The 20651-nt window shown below is 37.9% G+C and overlaps 1 protein-coding gene across 2 annotated transcripts in view; it reads right to left on the bottom strand.

Annotated features, from left to right (window-relative positions):
• The window catches only part of prkcaa (protein kinase C, alpha, a), a 412324-nt gene that overhangs the window by 34153 nt on the left and 357520 nt on the right, over positions 1–20651 (bottom strand). For both annotated transcript variants that reach the window (XM_056281110.1, XM_056281111.1), the window contains one exon: positions 5521–5661. In XM_056281110.1, coding sequence (XP_056137085.1) covers positions 5521–5661 — 141 coding nt within the window. The remainder of the gene's footprint in view (positions 1–5520; positions 5662–20651) is intronic.

Genomic DNA, 20651 nt, shown 5'->3' with positions numbered 1-20651 from the left:
AACAAAGCTAAACAGCAGTATCTCAGTGAAATGCTGAAATGCCTAAGCAGCATCAAAGGTTGTAAAAACAAATGCAAACATTTTCAAACATTGGCCTTCATTCTGGTGAGACAAACACATGTACACCGCCTCCTCTCCATCTGTGTTTCCATCTCATTACCAGTAATGGTTCTCTGTGTTATGGCCTCCACAATCATCTGCCTCCCTAATCCACATGTAGCAGATCTCATTACCGGCTATGACGTGTAAAAAGCCCTTATAAATACTTCATCATAACCTATTCCACCCTCACTGATCACTTCTGCAATCCGAGTACACAACTCTGAAGAAAAGTACACAACTCTGAAAAGTGATCATTTTAGCAGAGCTCGTTTCTGCTGCTATAAGTGCACTTGGCACACTTCTGTCATCCATTCATGACTAATCTGATGTCTATCTGTCTATCCACCTATCTATCCACCTATCTATCCACCTATCTATCCACCTATCTATCTATCTATCTATCTATCTATCTATCTATCTATCTATCTATCTATCTATCTATCTATCTATCTATCTATCTATCTATCTATCTATCTATCTATCTATCGATCCGTCCGTCCATCAATCTATCTATCTATATGTGTCTATCTGTCTAATAATAATAATACTAATAAATTAAACTTGTATAGCGCTTTTTTATCTATGTCTATCTATCTATCTGTCTGTCTGTCTGTCTATCTGTGTGTCTATCTGTCTAATAATAATAATAATAAATTAAACTTATATAGCACTTTTCTATCCACAAACCCCAATTCCAATGAAGTTGGGACGTTGTGTAAAACGTGAATAAAAACAGAATACAATGATGTGCAAATCCTTTTCCACCTATATTCAATTGAATACACTACAAAGACAAGATATTTAATGTTCAAACTGATAAACTTTATTGTTTTTTTGCAAATATTCACTCATTGTGAATGTGATGCCTGCAACCCGTTCCAAAGAAGCTGGGACAGGGACATGTTCACCACTGTGTTACACCACCTTTCCTTTTAACAACACTCAATTAGCATTTGGGAACTGAGGACACTGCTTGTTGAAGCTTTGTAGATGGAATTCTTTCCCATTCTTGCTTGATGTACGACTTCAGTTGCTCAACAGTCCGGGGTCTCCATTGTTGTATTTTGCGCTTCATAATGCGCCACACATTATCAATGGGAGACAGGTCTGGACTGCAGGCAGGCCAGTCCAGTACCTGCACTCTTTTACTACGAAGCCCCGCTGGTGTAACATCTGCAGAAAGTGGCTTGGCATTGTCTTGCTGAAATAAGCAGGGACGTTCCTGAAAAAGACGTCGCTTGGATGGCAGCACATGTCGCTCCAAAACCTGTATGTACCTTTCAGCATTAATGGTGCCTTCACAGATGTGCAAGTTACCCATGATGCCATGGGCACTAACACCCCCCATACCATCACAGATGCTGGCTTTTGGACTCTGGGCTGATAACGATCTGGATGGTCCTTTTCCTCTTTAGCCCGGAGGACACGACATCCATGATTTCCAAAAACAATGTGAAATGTGGACTCGTCAGACCACAGCACACTTGTCCACTTTGGGTCAGTCCATCTCAGAGGAGCTCGGCCCAGAGAAGCCGGCGGCGTTTCTGGGTGGTGTTGATATCTGCTTTGCATGGTAGAGTTTATTTATTTATTTTTTTAAAATGTATTTCTGATTTCTCCCAATTTAGTGACCAATCGATCCCTATTTTAATTCAAACACCCACCCTTGTACTGCATGCGTTTGCCAACTGCATCTCTCCGGCCGGCAGTCTCGAAGGAGACGCCTCCCCACTTTCGTGACAAGGCAACTCCAGGCCGAACCACTGCTTTTTCCGACACACCCAGAGACGCATTCACGTGACGTACACAAGCCGACTCCACCCCCCTCCTGAAGACAGCGTTGCCAATGATTGCTGCTTCATCGAGTCCGTCCATAGTCGGATCTGACGAGACCGGGGCGCGAACCCCAGTCCCCAGTGGGCAACTGCATCGACACAAAGCCGATGCTTAGACCGCTACACCACCGCGGACTTGCATGGTAGAGTTTTAACTTGCACTTGTAGATGTAGCGACCAACTGTGTTAACTGACGATGGTTTTCCCAAGTGTTCCTGAGCCCAGGTGGTAATATCCTTTACACAATGATGTTGGTTTTTAATGCAGTGCCACCTGAGGGGTCGAAGGTCACGGGTATTCACTGTTGGTTTTGGGCCTTGCCGCTTACGTGCAGAGATTTCTGCGGATTCTCTGAATCTTGTGATGATATTATGGACTGGAGATGATGAAATCCCTAAATTCCTTGCAGTTGTACGTTGAGAAACGTTGTTCTTAAACTGTCGGACTATTTGCTCACGCAGTTGTTCACAAAGTGGTGAACCTCGCTCCATCCTTGCTTGTGAACGACTGAGCCTTTCAGGGATGCTCCTTTTATACCCAATCATGACACTCCCCTGTTCCCAGTTAACCTGTTCACCTGTGGAATGTTCCACACAGGTGTTTTTTGAGCATTCCTCAACTTTCCCAGTCTTTTGTTGCCCCTGTCCCAGCTTCTTTGGAACGTGTTGCAGGCATCACATTCAAAATGAGTGAATATTTGCAAAAAACAATCAAGTTTATCAGTTTGAACGTTAAATATCTTGTCTTTTTAGTGTATTCAACTGAATATAGGTGGAAAAGGATTTGCAAATCATTGTATTCTGTTTTTATTCACGTTTTACACAACGTCCCAACTTCATTGGAATTGGGGTCTGTCTGTCTGTCTGTCTGTCTGTCTGTCTGTCTGTCTGTCTGTCTGTCTGTCTGTCTGTCTGTCTGTCTGTCTGTCTGTCTGTCTGTCTATCTATCTATCTTCCAACAGAAGGTGGGGGTTCAGCAGAGGATTTCATTGGCCACCTTTGACATTTTGGTGAACATTAGTTTTTAGGCCTGCCTTTACTTGTCACCTGAGGCCATAGGCTTGCCTAACTTAGTGTCCTTGTTTATTTTTCCATCCATCCATACCTACATGTCTCCATAAATTTAAACACTCCATGTCTTGTACAAGATCAAACTAACCTTAATTTTTTTTGTCGTTTAACATCTAACACCAACTTCCAGTTAAATGACGAGCTGTCGTCAGAGCGATGATACAACTTTTCAGTGGACATGGACAGACAACACAACTAAGGCCCTGTTCTGACTGTCGGCAAATCGGACTTTTTCCTCATATCAGATCTTTAAGACAGACTGTCCACACTGTTATTTGCAAGTGGTCGGATGGGATTTGTGTGTCCAGACATCACACACCTGTCTGCATGGGTTGCTGTGGTAACGATGTAGGCGTGAGTAACTACGTACGCTGGTGATGTGATTTACCGATGTGCAAGTATGAGAAAAAAAATTTTTGGGACCCCCCCTTTTCTCCCCAATTGTATCCAGCCAAGTACCCCACTCTTCTGAGCCGTCCTGGTCTCTGCTCCATTCCCCTCTGCTGATCCGGGGAGGGCTGCAGACTACCACATGTCTCCTCCCATACATGTGGAGTCACCAGCCGCTTCACCTGACAGTGAGGAGTTTCACCAAGGGGATGTAGCGCATAGGAGGATCACGCTATCCCCCAGTTCCCCCTCCCCCCCGAACAGGTGCCCCGACCAACCAAGCCGGAGGTAACGCGGGGATTCGAGCCGGTGATCCCCATGTTGGTAGGCAACGGAATAGACAGCTGCGCTACCCAGATGCCCCAACTTAATTGCATCTTGATGCACCACTTGATGTTATTGTTCAATTCAACACCACTTAGTTGAGTTTGTCTAGTAGCAAGTTTTATCCATCCATCATCCATCATCCGAACCGCTTATCCTGCTCTCAGGGTGGCGGGGATGCTGGAGCCTATCGATGCTGGAGCCTATCCCAGCAGTCATTGGGTGGCAGGCGGGGAGACACCCTGGACAGACCGCCAGACCATCACACAGGGCCCACACACACACACACACACACACACACATTCACAAATTCACACCTATAGACAATTTAGTATGGCCGATTCACATCACCTACATGTCTTTGGACTGTGGGAGGAAACAGGAGCCCCCGGAGGAAACCCACACAGACACGGGGAGAACATGCAAACTCCACACAGAGGACGACCCGGGACGACCCCCAAGGCTGGACTACCCCGGGGCTCGAACCCAGGATCTTCTTGCTGTGAGGCGCCCGCGCTAACCACTGCACCACCGTGCCACCTAGTAGCAAGTTTTAATACTTTGGAATATCTGCGTTTGATTGGTATTTTAAATGACTTATAATAATTTCATGGCCACAGTACACGATATGTAGCTTGAACAAGTTAGATGCAACATGAGAACAAGTGAACTTACATAAGGTAACACTATAAAAAACTACTGTAGGTATGGTGGTTTTATGCGGCCCCCCCCTCCATCTCCGTCCTCCCTCGGTACGCATGCTGACATGTCTGACTGGGAGGAGGAGGTACGGGCTGGTGAACAACCTGACGAGAACACATCTGCCCCCAGGGACCGCAACAAAATCGCATAAAACCTCACGGTTTCGGCCGAGTGAAAAAATAAAAATAAACAAAACGACCCACCTACTTGTCAGAGTGGGATGAAACAGTGATCTCATTTTGCCTTGTAGCCATGTGCACATCTGCCCTGACCATTTGTTTGATCTCCCTTGTTTATGAGTCTGCTCTCCTGAGTTAATCTTCCTGTTTGCAGGTGAGCACGCTGCCGAGTTCTGACAACTGTGTTTGTGCAGCATCACAAGGTGCCAATATGAATGTGTGTGTACGCCCCTGTGTTTCAGCACACGACCGTCTGTACTGTGTGCAACCGGCGGAACTGTTAAAGGGCGGTGATCTGGTCTAGAACTACCAGTAGTCTTCATATTCGAAGGGACTGCTGTCATTTGTACACCTGCTAGATATGATAGGCGCACGTCCATGTAGCACCGAGTGTTTTGCACCCCCAACTGTTTGCATACATCCCATACAGCATCTGGATGTGGGCCACTTCAGGCAGTGATGCTGTATTGATGGCCTTCTTCTGACCCGGACAAAATGGATGTGAGCCTGAAGTGGCCCACATGTTTAATAGCAAATATGGCTCAAATATGCCAAATCACATGTGGGCCTTTTCTGGCAGAGAAAGGGTGCTCTGGGCAACATGTGATCTGGATGTGAACCTGAAGTGCTCCGTGTGGTAAACGGTGAATATGGCCCAAATATCACGAATATGGGCCACCTTTGGCAAATATGTGGCACATGCGGCATTGTTATGGCTTGGTTCTGGCCCAGATTTAGCAAACAGGAGTGGACCGCCCAAGTGCCATCAGTACACGCGGTATGTGGGCCGGATGAAGTGTCAGGCGTGGGACGGGTCCGGGCCACAGCAGTTTTATCTATCTGGGATAAACCACGACGGTTACTTGGCCGTTAATTATCGTATCAGATGTGCAAGTGTGTCTTGTGTACTCGACTCACCACTTTGGGCTTGAACGGAGGCTGTATCTCCTTGTTCTGGAGACGTTCCCAGTCGATGCGTCTGAAGAAGGCATGCTCCCTGATGTCTCTCTCACCCTCCGGGCCACAGCCCAGACGCTTGGATGAGTGCTTGGTCATCAGCTGCTCATGTGAAGGGACAAGACCACAGAGCCAGAGTCAGAGCACGCAGGCAGACTGAAGCGTCACATATAGTTATAGTGTGTAATACCTACATGACAGCGTCACATATAGTTATAGTGTGTAATACCTACATGACAGCTTCACATATAGTTATAGTGTGTAATACCTACACGACAGAGTCACATATAGTTATAGTGTGTAATACCTACATGACAGCGTCACATATAGTTATAGTGTGTAATACCTACATGACAACGTCACATATAGTTATAGTGTGTAATACCTACATGACAACGTCACATATAGTTATAGTGTGTAATACCTACATGACAACGTCACATATAGTTATAGTGTGTAATACCTACATGACAGCGTCACATATAGTTATAGTGTGTAATACCTACATGACAGCGTCACATATAGTTATAGTGTGTAATACCTACATGACAGCGTCACATATAGTTATAGTGTGTAATACCTACACGACAACGTCACATATAGTTATAGTGTGTAATACCTACATGACAGCGTCACATATAGTTATAGTGTGTAATACCTACATGACAACGTCACATATAGTTATAGTGTGTAATACCTACGTGACAGAGTCACATATAGTTATAGTGTGTAATACCTACATGACAGCGTCACATATAGTTATAGTGTGTAATACCTACATGACAGCGTCACATATAGTTATAGTGTGTAATACCTATATGACAGCGTCACATATAGTTATAGTGTGTAATACCTACACGACAACGTCACATATAGTTATAGTGTGTAATACCTACATGACAGCGTCACATATAGTTATAGTGTGTAATACCTACACGACAGCGTCACATATAGTTATAGTGTGTAATACCTACATGACAACGTCACATATAGTTATAGTGTGTAATACCTACATGACAGCGTCACATATAGTTATAGTGTGTAATACCTACATGACAACGTCACATATAGTTATAGTGTGTAATACCTACGTGACAACGTCACATATAGTTATAGTGTGTAATACCTACATGACAGAGTCACATATAGTTATAGTGTGTAATACCTACATGACAGAGTCACATATAGTTATAGTGTGTAATACCTACATGACAACGTCACATATAGTTATAGTGTGTAATACCTACATGACAGAGTCACATATAGTTATAGTGTGTAATACCTACATGACACGTCACATATAGTTATAGTGTGTAATACCTACATGACAGCGTCACATATAGTTATAGTGTGTAATACCTACATGACAGAGTCACATATAGTTATAGTGTGTAATACCTACATGACAGAGTCACATATAGTTATAGTGTGTAATACCTACATGACAGAGTCACATATAGTTATAGTGTGTAATACCTACATGACAGAGTCACATATAGTTATAGTGTGTAATACCTACATGACAGCGTCACATATAGTTATAGTGTGTAATACCTACATGACAGAGTCACATATAGTTATAGTGTGTAATACCTACATGACAGCGTCACATATAGTTATAGTGTGTAATACCTACATGACAACGTCACATATAGTTATAGTGTGTAATACCTACACGACAACGTCACATATAGTTATAGTGTGTAACACCTACATGACAACGTCACATATAGTTATAGTGTGTAATACCTATATGACACGTCACATATAGTTATAGTGTGTAATACCTACATGACAGAGTCACATATAGTTATAGTGTGTAAAACCTACATGACAGAGTCACATATAGTTATAGTGTGTAATAGCTACATGACAGAGTCACATATAGTTATAGTGTGTAATACCTACATGACAGCGTCACATATAGTTATAGTGTGTAATACCTACATGACAGAGTCACATATAGTTATAGTGTGTAATACCTACATGACAGAGTCACATATAGTTATAGTGTGTAATACCTACATGACAGCGTCACATATAGTTATAGTGTGTAATACCTACATGACAGAGTCACATATAGTTATAGTGTGTAATACCTACATGACAGCGTCACATATAGTTATAGTGTGTAATACCTACATGACAGCATCACATATAGTTATAGTGTGTAATACCTACATGACAGAGTCACATATAGTTATAGTGTGTAATACCTACATGACAGCGTCACATATAGTTATAGTGTGTAATACCTACATGACAGCGTCACATATAGTTATAGTGTGTAATACCTACATGACAGAGTCACATATAGTTATAGTGTGTAATACCTACATGACACGTCACATATAGTTATAGTGTGTAATACCTACACGACAACGTCACATATAGTTATAGTGTGTAATACCTACACGACAGCGTCACATATAGTTATAGTGTGTAATACCTACATGACAACGTCACATATAGTTATAGTGTGTAATACCTACATGACACGTCACATATAGTTATAGTGTGTAATACCTACATGACAACGTCACATATAGTTATAGTGTGTGACACCGACATGACAGAGTCACATATAGTTATAGTGTGTAATACCTACATGACAGAGTCACATATAGTTATAGTGTGTAATACCTACATGACAGCGTCACATATAGTTATAGTGTGTAATACCTACATGACAGCGTCACATATAGTTATAGTGTGTAATACCTACATGACACGTCACATATAGTTATAGTGTGTAATACCTACATGACAGAGTCACATATAGTTATAGTGTGTAATACCTACATGACAGAGTCACATATAGTTATAGTGTGTAATACCTACACGACAGCGTCACATATAGTTATAGTGTGTAATACCTACATGACAGCGTCACATATAGTTATAGTGTGTAATACCTACACGACAACGTCACATATAGTTATAGTGTGTAATACCTACATGACAGAGTCACATATAGTTATAGTGTGTAATACCTACATGACAGAGTCACATATAGTTATAGTGTGTAATACCTACATGACAGAGTCACATATAGTTATAGTGTGTAATACCTACACGACAACGTCACATATAGTTATAGTGTGTAATACCTACACGACAACGTCACATATAGTTATAGTGTGTAATACCTACACGACAACGTCACATATAGTTATAGTGTGTAATACCTACATGACAGCGTCACATATAGTTATAGTGTGTAATACCTACATGACAGAGTCACATATAGTTATAGTGTGTAATACCTACATGACAGCGTCACATATAGTTATAGTGTGTAATACCTACATGACACGTCACATATAGTTATAGTGTGTAATACCTACATGACAGCGTCACATATAGTTATAGTGTGTAATACCTACATGACAGCGTCACATATAGTTATAGTGTGTAATACCTACATGACAGAGTCACATATAGTTATAGTGTGTAATACCTACACGACAACGTCACATATAGTTATAGTGTGTAATACCTACACGACAACGTCACATATAGTTATAGTGTGTAATACCTACACGACAACGTCACATATAGTTATAGTGTGTAATACCTACATGACAGCGTCACATATAGTTATAGTGTGTAATACCTACATGACAGAGTCACATATAGTTATAGTGTGTAATACCTACATGACAGCGTCACATATAGTTATAGTGTGTAATACCAACATGACAGAGTCACATATAGTTATAGTGTGTAATACCTACATGACAGCGTCACATATAGTTATAGTGTGTAATACCTACATGACAGAGTCACATATAGTTATAGTGTGTAATACCTACATGACAACGTCACATATAGTTATAGTAATACCTACATGACAGCGTCACATATAGTTATAGTGTGTAATACCTACATGACAGAGTCACATATAGTTAAAGTGTGTAATACCTACATGACAGAGTCACATATAGTTATAGTGTGTAATACCTACATGACAGAGTCACATATAGTTATAGTGTGTAATACCTACATGACAGCGTCACATATAGTTATAGTGTGTAATACCTACATGACAGAGTCACATATAGTTAAAGTGTGTAATACCTACATGACAGAGTCACATATAGTTATAGTGTGTAATACCTACATGACAGCGTCACATATAGTTATAGTGTGTAATACCTACATGACAGCATCACATATAGTTATAGTGTGTAATACCTACATGACAACGTCACATATAGTTATAGTGTGTAATACCTACATGACAGAGTCACATATAGTTATAGTGTGTAATACCTACATGACAGAGTCACATATAGTTATAGTGTGTAATACCTACATGACAGCGTCACATATAGTTATAGTGTGTAATACCTACACGACAACGTCACATATAGTTATAGTGTGTAATACCTACACGACAACGTCACATATAGTTATAGTGTGTAATACCTACATGACAGCGTCACATATAGTTATAGTGTGTAATACCTACACGACAACGTCACATATAGTTATAGTGTGTAATACCTACACGACAGCGTCACATATAGTTATAGTGTGTAATACCTACACGACAACGTCACATATAGTTATAGTGTGTAACACCTACACGACAGCGTCACATATAGTTATAGTGTGTAATACCTACATGACAGCGTCACATATAGTTATAGTGTGTAATACCTACACGACAACGTCACATATAGTTATAGTGTGTAATACCTACACGACAGCGTCACATATATAGTGTGTAATACCTACATGACAACGTCACATATAGTTATAGTGTGTAATACCTACACGACAACGTCACATATAGTTATAGTGTGTAATACCTACATGACAGAGTCACATATAGTTATAGTGTGTAATACCTACATGACAGCGTCACATATAGTTATAGTGTGTAATACCTACATGACAGAGTCACATATAGTTATAGTGTGTAATACCTACATGACAACGTCACATATAGTTATAGTGTGTAATATGTACATGACAACGTCACATATAGTTATAGTGTGTAATACCTACATGACAGTCACATATAGTTATAGTGTGTAATACCTACATGACAGCGTCACATATAGTTATAGTGTGTAATACCTACATGACAGAGTCACATATAGTTATAGTGTGTAATACCTACACGACAGCGTCACATATAGTTATAGTGTGTAATACCTACATGACAGCGTCACATATAGTTATAGTGTGTAATACCTACATGACAGAGTCACATATAGTTATAGTGTGTAATACCTACATGACAGCGTCACATATAGTTATAGTGTGTAATACCAACATGACAGAGTCACATATAGTTATAGTGTGTAATACCTACATGACAGAGTCACATATAGTTATAGTGTGTAATACCTACATGACAGCGTCACATATAGTTATAGTGTGTAATACCTACATGACAGAGTCACATATAGTTATAGTGTGTAATACCTACATGACAACGTCACATATAGTTATAGTAATACCTACATGACAGCGTCACATATAGTTATAGTGTGTAATACCTACATGACAGAGTCACATATAGTTATAGTGTGTAATACCTACATGACAGAGTCACATATAGTTATAGTGTGTAATACCTACATGACAGCGTCATATATAGTTATAGTGTGTAATACCTACACGACAACGTCACATATAGTTATAGTGTGTAATACCTACACGACAACGTCACATATAGTTATAGTGTGTAATACCTACATGACAGCGTCACATATAGTTATAGTGTGTAATACCTACACGACAACGTCACATATAGTTATAGTGTGTAATACCTACACGACAGCGTCACATATAGTTATAGTGTGTAATACCTACACGACAACGTCACATATAGTTATAGTGTGTAACACCTACACGACAGCGTCACATATAGTTATAGTGTGTAATACCTACATGACAGCGTCACATATAGTTATAGTGTGTAATACCTACATGACAACGTCACATATAGTTATAGTGTGTAATACCTACACGACAACGTCACATATAGTTATAGTGTGTAATACCTACACGACAGCGTCACATATATAGTGTGTAATACCTACATGACAACGTCACATATAGTTATAGTGTGTAATACCTACACGACAACGTCACATATAGTTATAGTGTGTAATACCTACATGACAGCGTCACATATAGTTATAGTGTGTAATACCTACATGACAGCGTCACATATAGTTATAGTGTGTAATACCTACATGACAGAGTCACATATAGTTATAGTGTGTAATACCTACATGACACGTCACATATAGTTATAGTGTGTAATACCTACATGACAACGTCACATATAGTTATAGTGTGTAATACCTACATGACAGAGTCACATATAGTTATAGTGTGTAATACCTACATGACAGAGTCACATATAGTTAAAGTGTGTAATACCTACACGACAGCGTCACATATAGTTATAGTGTGTAATACCTACACGACAGCGTCACATATAGTTATAGTGTGTAATACCTACATGACAGAGTCACATATAGTTATAGTGTGTAACACCTACATGACAGAGTCACATATAGTTATAGTGTGTAATACCTACATGACAACGTCACATATAGTTATAGTGTGTAATACCTACATGACAGCGTCACATATAGTTATAGTGTGTAATACCTACATGACAGCGTCACATATAGTTATAGTGTGTAATACCTACATGACAGAGTCACATATAGTTATAGTGTGTAATACCTACATGACAGCGTCACATATAGTTATAGTGTGTAATACCTACATGACAACGTCACATATAGTTATAGTGTGTAATACCTACACGACAACGTCACATATAGTTATAGTGTGTAATACCTACATGACAACGTCACATATAGTTATAGTGTGTAATACCTACATGACAACGTCACATATAGTTATAGTGTGTAATACCTACATGACAACGTCACATATAGTTATAGTGTGTAATACCTACATGACAACGTCACATATAGTTATAGTGTGTAATACCTACACGACAGCGTCACATATATAGTGTGTAATACCTACATGACAACGTCACATATAGTTATAGTGTGTAATACCTACATGACAACGTCACATATAGTTATAGTGTGTAATACCTACATGACAGCGTCACATATAGTTATAGTGTGTAATACCTACATGACAGCGTCACATATAGTTATAGTGTGTAATACCTACACGACAACGTCACATATAGTTATAGTGTGTAATACCTACATGACAGAGTCACATATAGTTATAGTGTGTAATACCTACATGACAGAGTCACATATAGTTATAGTGTGTAATACCTACATGACAACGTCACATATAGTTATAGTGTGTAATACCTACATGACAGAGTCACATATAGTTATAGTGTGTAATACCTACATGACACGTCACATATAGTTATAGTGTGTAATACCTACACGACAACGTCACATATAGTTATAGTGTGTAATACCTACATGACAGCGTCACATACAGTTATAGTGTGTAATACCTACATGACAGAGTCACATATAGTTATAGTGTGTAATACCTACATGACAGCGTCACATATAGTTATAGTGTGTAATACCTACATGAGAGAGTCACATATAGTTATAGTGTGTAATACCTACATGACAGCGTCACATATAGTTATAGTGTGTAATACCTACATGACAGCGTCACATATAGTTATAGTGTGTAATACCTACACGACAGCGTCACATATAGTTATAGTGTGTAATACCTACATGACAACGTCACATATAGTTATAGTGTGTAATACCTACATGACAGAGTCACATATAGTTATAGTGTGTAATACCTACATGACAGAGTCACATATAGTTATAGTGTGTAATACCTACATGACAGTCACATATAGTTATAGTGTGTAATACCTACATGACAGAGTCACATATAGTTATAGTGTGTAATACCTACATGAGAGAGTCACATATAGTTATAGTGTGTAATACCTACATGACAGCGTCACATATAGTTATAGTGTGTAATACCTACATGACAGAGTCACATATAGTTAAAGTGTGTAATACCTACACGACAGCGTCACATATAGTTATAGTGTGTAATACCTACACGACAGCGTCACATATAGTTATAGTGTGTAATACCTACATGACAGAGTCACATATAGTTATAGTGTGTAACACCTACATGACAGAGTCACATATAGTTATAGTGTGTAATACCTACATGACAACGTCACATATAGTTATAGTGTGTAATACCTACATGACAGCGTCACATATAGTTATAGTGTGTAATACCTACATGACAGCGTCACATATAGTTATAGTGTGTAATACCTACATGACAACGTCACATATAGTTATAGTGTGCAATATGTACATGACAACGTCACATATAGTTATAGTGTGTAATACCTACATGACAGAGTCACATATAGTTATAGTGTGTAATACCTACATGACAGAGTCACATATAGTTATAGTGTGTAATACCTACATGACAACGTCACATATAGTTATAGTGTGTAATATGTACATGACAACGTCACATATAGTTATAGTGTGTAATACCTACATGAAAGAGTCACATATAGTTATAGTGTGTAATACCTACATGACAGTCACATATAGTTATAGTGTGTAATACCTACATGACAGCGTCACATATAGTTATAGTGTGTAATACCTACATGACAGAGTCACATATAGTTATAGTGTGTAATACCTACATGACAGAGTCACATATAGTTATAGTGTGTAATACCTACATGACAGAGTCACATATAGTTATAGTGTGTAATACCTACATGACAGAGTCACATATAGTTATAGTGTGTAATACCTACATGACAGCGTCACATATAGTTATAGTGTGTAATACCTACATGACAACGTCACATATAGTTATAGTGTGTAATACCTACATGACAGCGTCACATATAGTTATAGTGTGTAATACCTACATGACAACGTCACATATAGTTATAGTGTGTAATACCTACACGACAGCGTCACATATAGCTATAGTGTGTAATACCTACATGACAGAGTCACATATAGTTATAGTGTGTAATACCTACATGACAGCGTCACATATAGTTATAGTGTGTAATACCTACATGACAACGTCACATATAGTTATAGTGTGTAATACCTACATGACAAGAGTCACATATAGTTATAGTGTGTAATACCTACACGACAGCGTCACATATAGTTATAGTGTGTAATACCTACATGACAGAGTCACATATAGTTATAGTGTGTAATACCTACATGACAACGTCACATATAGTTATAGTGTGTAATACCTACACGACAACGTCACATATAGTTATAGTGTGTAATACCTACATGACAGAGTCACATATAGTTATAGTGTGTAATACCTACATGACAGCGTCACATATAGTTATAGTGTGTAATACCTACATGACAGCGTCACATATAGTTATAGTGTGTAATACCTACATGACAAGAGTCACATATAGTTATAGTGTGTAATACCTACATGACAGCGTCACATATAGTTATAGTGTGTAATACCTACATGACAGAGTCACATATAGTTATAGTGTGTAATACCTACATGAGAGAGTCACATATAGTTATAGTGTGTAATACCTACATGACAGAGTCACATATAGTTATAGTGTGTAATACCTACATGACAGCGTCACATATAGTTATAGTGTGTAATACCTACATGACAACGTCACATATAGTTATAGTGTGTAATACCTACATGACAAGAGTCACATATAGTTATAGTGTGTAATACCTACACGACAGCGTCACATATAGTTATAGTGTGTAATACCTACATGACAGAGTCACATATAGTTATAGTGTGTAATACCTACATGACAACGTCACATATAGTTATAGTGTGTAATACCTACACGACAACGTCACATATAGTTATAGTGTGTAATACCTACATGACAGAGTCACATATAGTTATAGTGTGTAATACCTACATGACAGCGTCACATATAGTTATAGTGTGTAATACCTACATGACAGCGTCACATATAGTTATAGTGTGTAATACCTACATGACAAGAGTCACATATAGTTATAGTGTGTAATACCTACATGACAGCGTCACATATAGTTATAGTGTGTAATACCTACATGACAGAGTCACATATAGTTATAGTGTGTAATACCTACATGACAGCGTCACATATAGTTATAGTGTGTAATACCTACATGACAGCGTCACATATAGTTATAGTGTGTAATACCTACATGACAGAGTCACATATAGTTATAGTGTGTAATACCTACATGACAACGTCACATATAGTTATAGTGTGTAATACCTACACGACAACGTCACATATAGTTATAGTGTGTAATACCTACATGACAGCGTCACATATAGTTATAGTGTGTAATACCTACACGACAGAGTCACATATAGTTATAGTGTGTAATACCTACATGACAGCGTCACATATAGTTATAGTGTGTAATACCTACGTGACAGAGTCACATATAGTTATAGTGTGTAATACCTACATGACAAGAGTCACATATAGTTATAGTGTGTAATACCTACATGACAAGAGTCACATATAGTTATAGTGTGTAATACCTACATGACAGCGTCACATATAGTTATAGTGTGTAATACCTACATGACAGAGTCACATATAGTTATAGTGTGTAATACCTACATGACAGCGTCACATATAGTTATAGTGTGTAATACCTACATGACAGCGTCACATATAGTTATAGTGTGTAATACCTACGTGACAGAGTCACATATAGTTATAGTGTGTAATACCTACATGACAAGAGTCACATATAGTTATAGTGTGTAATACCTACATGACAGCGTCACATATAGTTATAGTGTGTAATACCTACATGACAAGAGTCACATATAGTTATAGTGTGTAATACCTACATGACAGCGTCACATATAGTTATAGTGTGTAATACCTACATGACAGAGTCACATATAGTTATAGTGTGTAATACCTACATGACAGAGTCACATATAGTTATAGTGTGTAATACCTACATGACAGAGTCACATATAGTTATAGTGTGTAATACCTACATGAGAGAGTCACATATAGTTATAGTGTGTAATACCTACATGACAGCGTCACATATAGTTATAGTGTGTAATACCTACATGACAGAGTCACATATAGTTATAGTGTGTAATACCTACATGACAAGAGTCACATATAGTTAGAGTGTGTAATACCTACATGACAAGAGTCACATATAGTTATAGTGTGTAATACCTACATGACAGCGTCACATATAGTTATAGTGTGTAATACCTACATGACAGAGTCACATATAGTTATAGTGTGTAATACCTACATGACAGCGTCACATATAGTTATAGTGTGTAATACCTACGTGACAGAGTCACATATAGTTATAGTGTGTAATACCTACATGACAAGAGTCACATATAGTTATAGTGTGTAATACCTACATGACAGCGTCACATATAGTTATAGTGTGTAATACCTACATGACAAGAGTCACATATAGTTATAGTGTGTAATACCTACATGACAGCGTCACATATAGTTATAGTGTGTAATACCTACATGACAGAGTCACATATAGTTATAGTGTGTAATACCTACATGACAGAGTCACATATAGTTATAGTGTGTAATACCTACATGACAGAGTCACATATAGTTATAGTGTGTAATACCTACATGAGAGAGTCACATATAGTTATAGTGTGTAATACCTACATGACAGCGTCACATATAGTTATAGTGTGTAATACCTACATGACAGAGTCACATATAGTTAAAGTGTGTAATACCTACACGACAGCGTCACATATAGTTATAGTGTGTAATACCTACACGACAGCGTCACATATAGTTATAGTGTGTAATACCTACATGACAGAGTCACATATAGTTATAGTGTGTAACACCTACATGACAGAGTCACATATAGTTATAGTGTGTAATACCTACATGACAACGTCACATATAGTTATAGTGTGTAATACCTACATGACAGCGTCACATATAGTTATAGTGTGTAATACCTACATGACAGCGTCACATATAGTTATAGTGTGTAATACCTACATGACAACGTCACATATAGTTATAGTGTGCAATATGTACATGACAACGTCACATATAGTTATAGTGTGTAATACCTACATGACAGAGTCACATATAGTTATAGTGTGTAATACCTACATGACAGAGTCACATATAGTTATAGTGTGTAATACCTACATGACAACGTCACATATAGTTATAGTGTGTAATATGTACATGACAACGTCACATATAGTTATAGTGTGTAATACCTACATGACAGAGTCACATATAGTTATAGTGTGTAATACCTACATGACAGTCACATATAGTTATAGTGTGTAATACCTACATGACAGCGTCACATATAGTTATAGTGTGTAATACCTACATGACAGAGTCACATATAGTTATAGTGTGTAATACCTACATGACAGAGTCACATATAGTTATAGTGTGTAATACCTACATGACAGAGTCACATATAGTTATAGTGTGTAATACCTACATGACAGAGTCACATATAGTTATAGTGTGTAATACCTACATGACAGCGTCACATATAGTTATAGTGTGTAATACCTACATGACAACGTCACATATAGTTATAGTGTGTAATACCTACATGACAGCGTCACATATAGTTATAGTGTGTAATACCTACATGACAACGTCACATATAGTTATAGTGTGTAATACCTACACGACAGCGTCACATATAGCTATAGTGTGTAATACCTACATGACAGAGTCACATATAGTTATAGTGTGTAATACCTACATGACAGCGTCACATATAGTTATAGTGTGTAATACCTACATGACAACGTCACATATAGTTATAGTGTGTAATACCTACATGACAAGAGTCACATATAGTTATAGTGTGTAATACCTACACGACAGCGTCACATATAGTTATAGTGTGTAATACCTACATGACAGAGTCACATATAGTTATAGTGTGTAATACCTACATGACAACGTCACATATAGTTATAGTGTGTAATACCTACACGACAACGTCACATATAGTTATAGTGTGTAATACCTACATGACAGAGTCACATATAGTTATAGTGTGTAATACCTACATGACAGCGTCACATATAGTTATAGTGTGTAATACCTACATGACAGCGTCACATATAGTTATAGTGTGTAATACCTACATGACAAGAGTCACATATAGTTATAGTGTGTAATACCTACATGACAGCGTCACATATAGTTATAGTGTGTAATACCTACATGACAGAGTCACATATAGTTATAGTGTGTAATACCTACATGAGAGAGTCACATATAGTTATAGTGTGTAATACCTACATGACAGAGTCACATATAGTTATAGTGTGTAATACCTACATGACAGCGTCACATATAGTTATAGTGTGTAATACCTACATGACAACGTCACATATAGTTATAGTGTGTAATACCTACATGACAAGAGTCACATATAGTTATAGTGTGTAATACCTACACGACAGCGTCACATATAGTTATAGTGTGTAATACCTACATGACAGAGTCACATATAGTTATAGTGTGTAATACCTACATGACAACGTCACATATAGTTATAGTGTGTAATACCTACACGACAACGTCACATATAGTTATAGTGTGTAATACCTACATGACAGAGTCACATATAGTTATAGTGTGTAATACCTACATGACAGCGTCACATATAGTTATAGTGTGTAATACCTACATGACAGCGTCACATATAGTTATAGTGTGTAATACCTACATGACAAGAGTCACATATAGTTATAGTGTGTAATACCTACATGACAGCGTCACATATAGTTATAGTGTGTAATACCTACATGACAGAGTCACATATAGTTATAGTGTGTAATACCTACATGACAGCGTCACATATAGTTATAGTGTGTAATACCTACATGACAGCGTCACATATAGTTATAGTGTGTAATACCTACATGACAGAGTCACATATAGTTATAGTGTGTAATACCTACATGACAACGTCACATATAGTTATAGTGTGTAATACCTACACGACAACGTCACATATAGTTATAGTGTGTAATACCTACATGACAGCGTCACATATAGTTATAGTGTGTAATACCTACACGACAGAGTCACATATAGTTATAGTGTGTAATACCTACATGACAGCGTCACATATAGTTATAGTGTGTAATACCTACGTGACAGAGTCACATATAGTTATAGTGTGTAATACCTACATGACAAGAGTCACATATAGTTATAGTGTGTAATACCTACATGACAAGAGTCACATATAGTTATAGTGTGTAATACCTACATGACAGCGTCACATATAGTTATAGTGTGTAATACCTACATGACAGAGTCACATATAGTTATAGTGTGTAATACCTACATGACAGCGTCACATATAGTTATAGTGTGTAATACCTACATGACAGCGTCACATATAGTTATAGTGTGTAATACCTACGTGACAGAGTCACATATAGTTATAGTGTGTAATACCTACATGACAAGAGTCACATATAGTTATAGTGTGTAATACCTACATGACAGCGTCACATATAGTTATAGTGTGTAATACCTACATGACAAGAGTCACATATAGTTATAGTGTGTAATACCTACATGACAGCGTCACATATAGTTATAGTGTGTAATACCTACATGACAGAGTCACATATAGTTATAGTGTGTAATACCTACATGACAGCGTCACATATAGTTATAGTGTGTAATACCTACATGACAGCGTCACATATAGTTATAGTGTGTAATACCTACGTGACAGAGTCACATATAGTTATAGTGTGTAATACCTACATGACAAGAGTCACATATAGTTATAGTGTGTAATACCTACATGACAGCGTCACATATAGTTATAGTGTGTAATACCTACATGACAGAGTCACATATAGTTATAGTGTGTAATACCTACATGACAGCGTCACATACAGTTATAGTGTGTAATACCTACATGACAGAGTCACATATAGTTATAGTGTGTAATACCTACATGACAGAGTCACATATAGTTATAGTGTGTAATACCTACATGACAATGTCACAT

This window comes from Lampris incognitus, chromosome 5 (assembly GCF_029633865.1).
Source record: "Lampris incognitus isolate fLamInc1 chromosome 5, fLamInc1.hap2, whole genome shotgun sequence".
Lineage (NCBI taxonomy): Eukaryota > Metazoa > Chordata > Actinopteri > Lampriformes > Lampridae > Lampris > Lampris incognitus.
The sequence above is the reverse complement of the archived record's forward strand: the minus strand, read 5'-3'. Positions and strand labels throughout refer to the sequence as shown.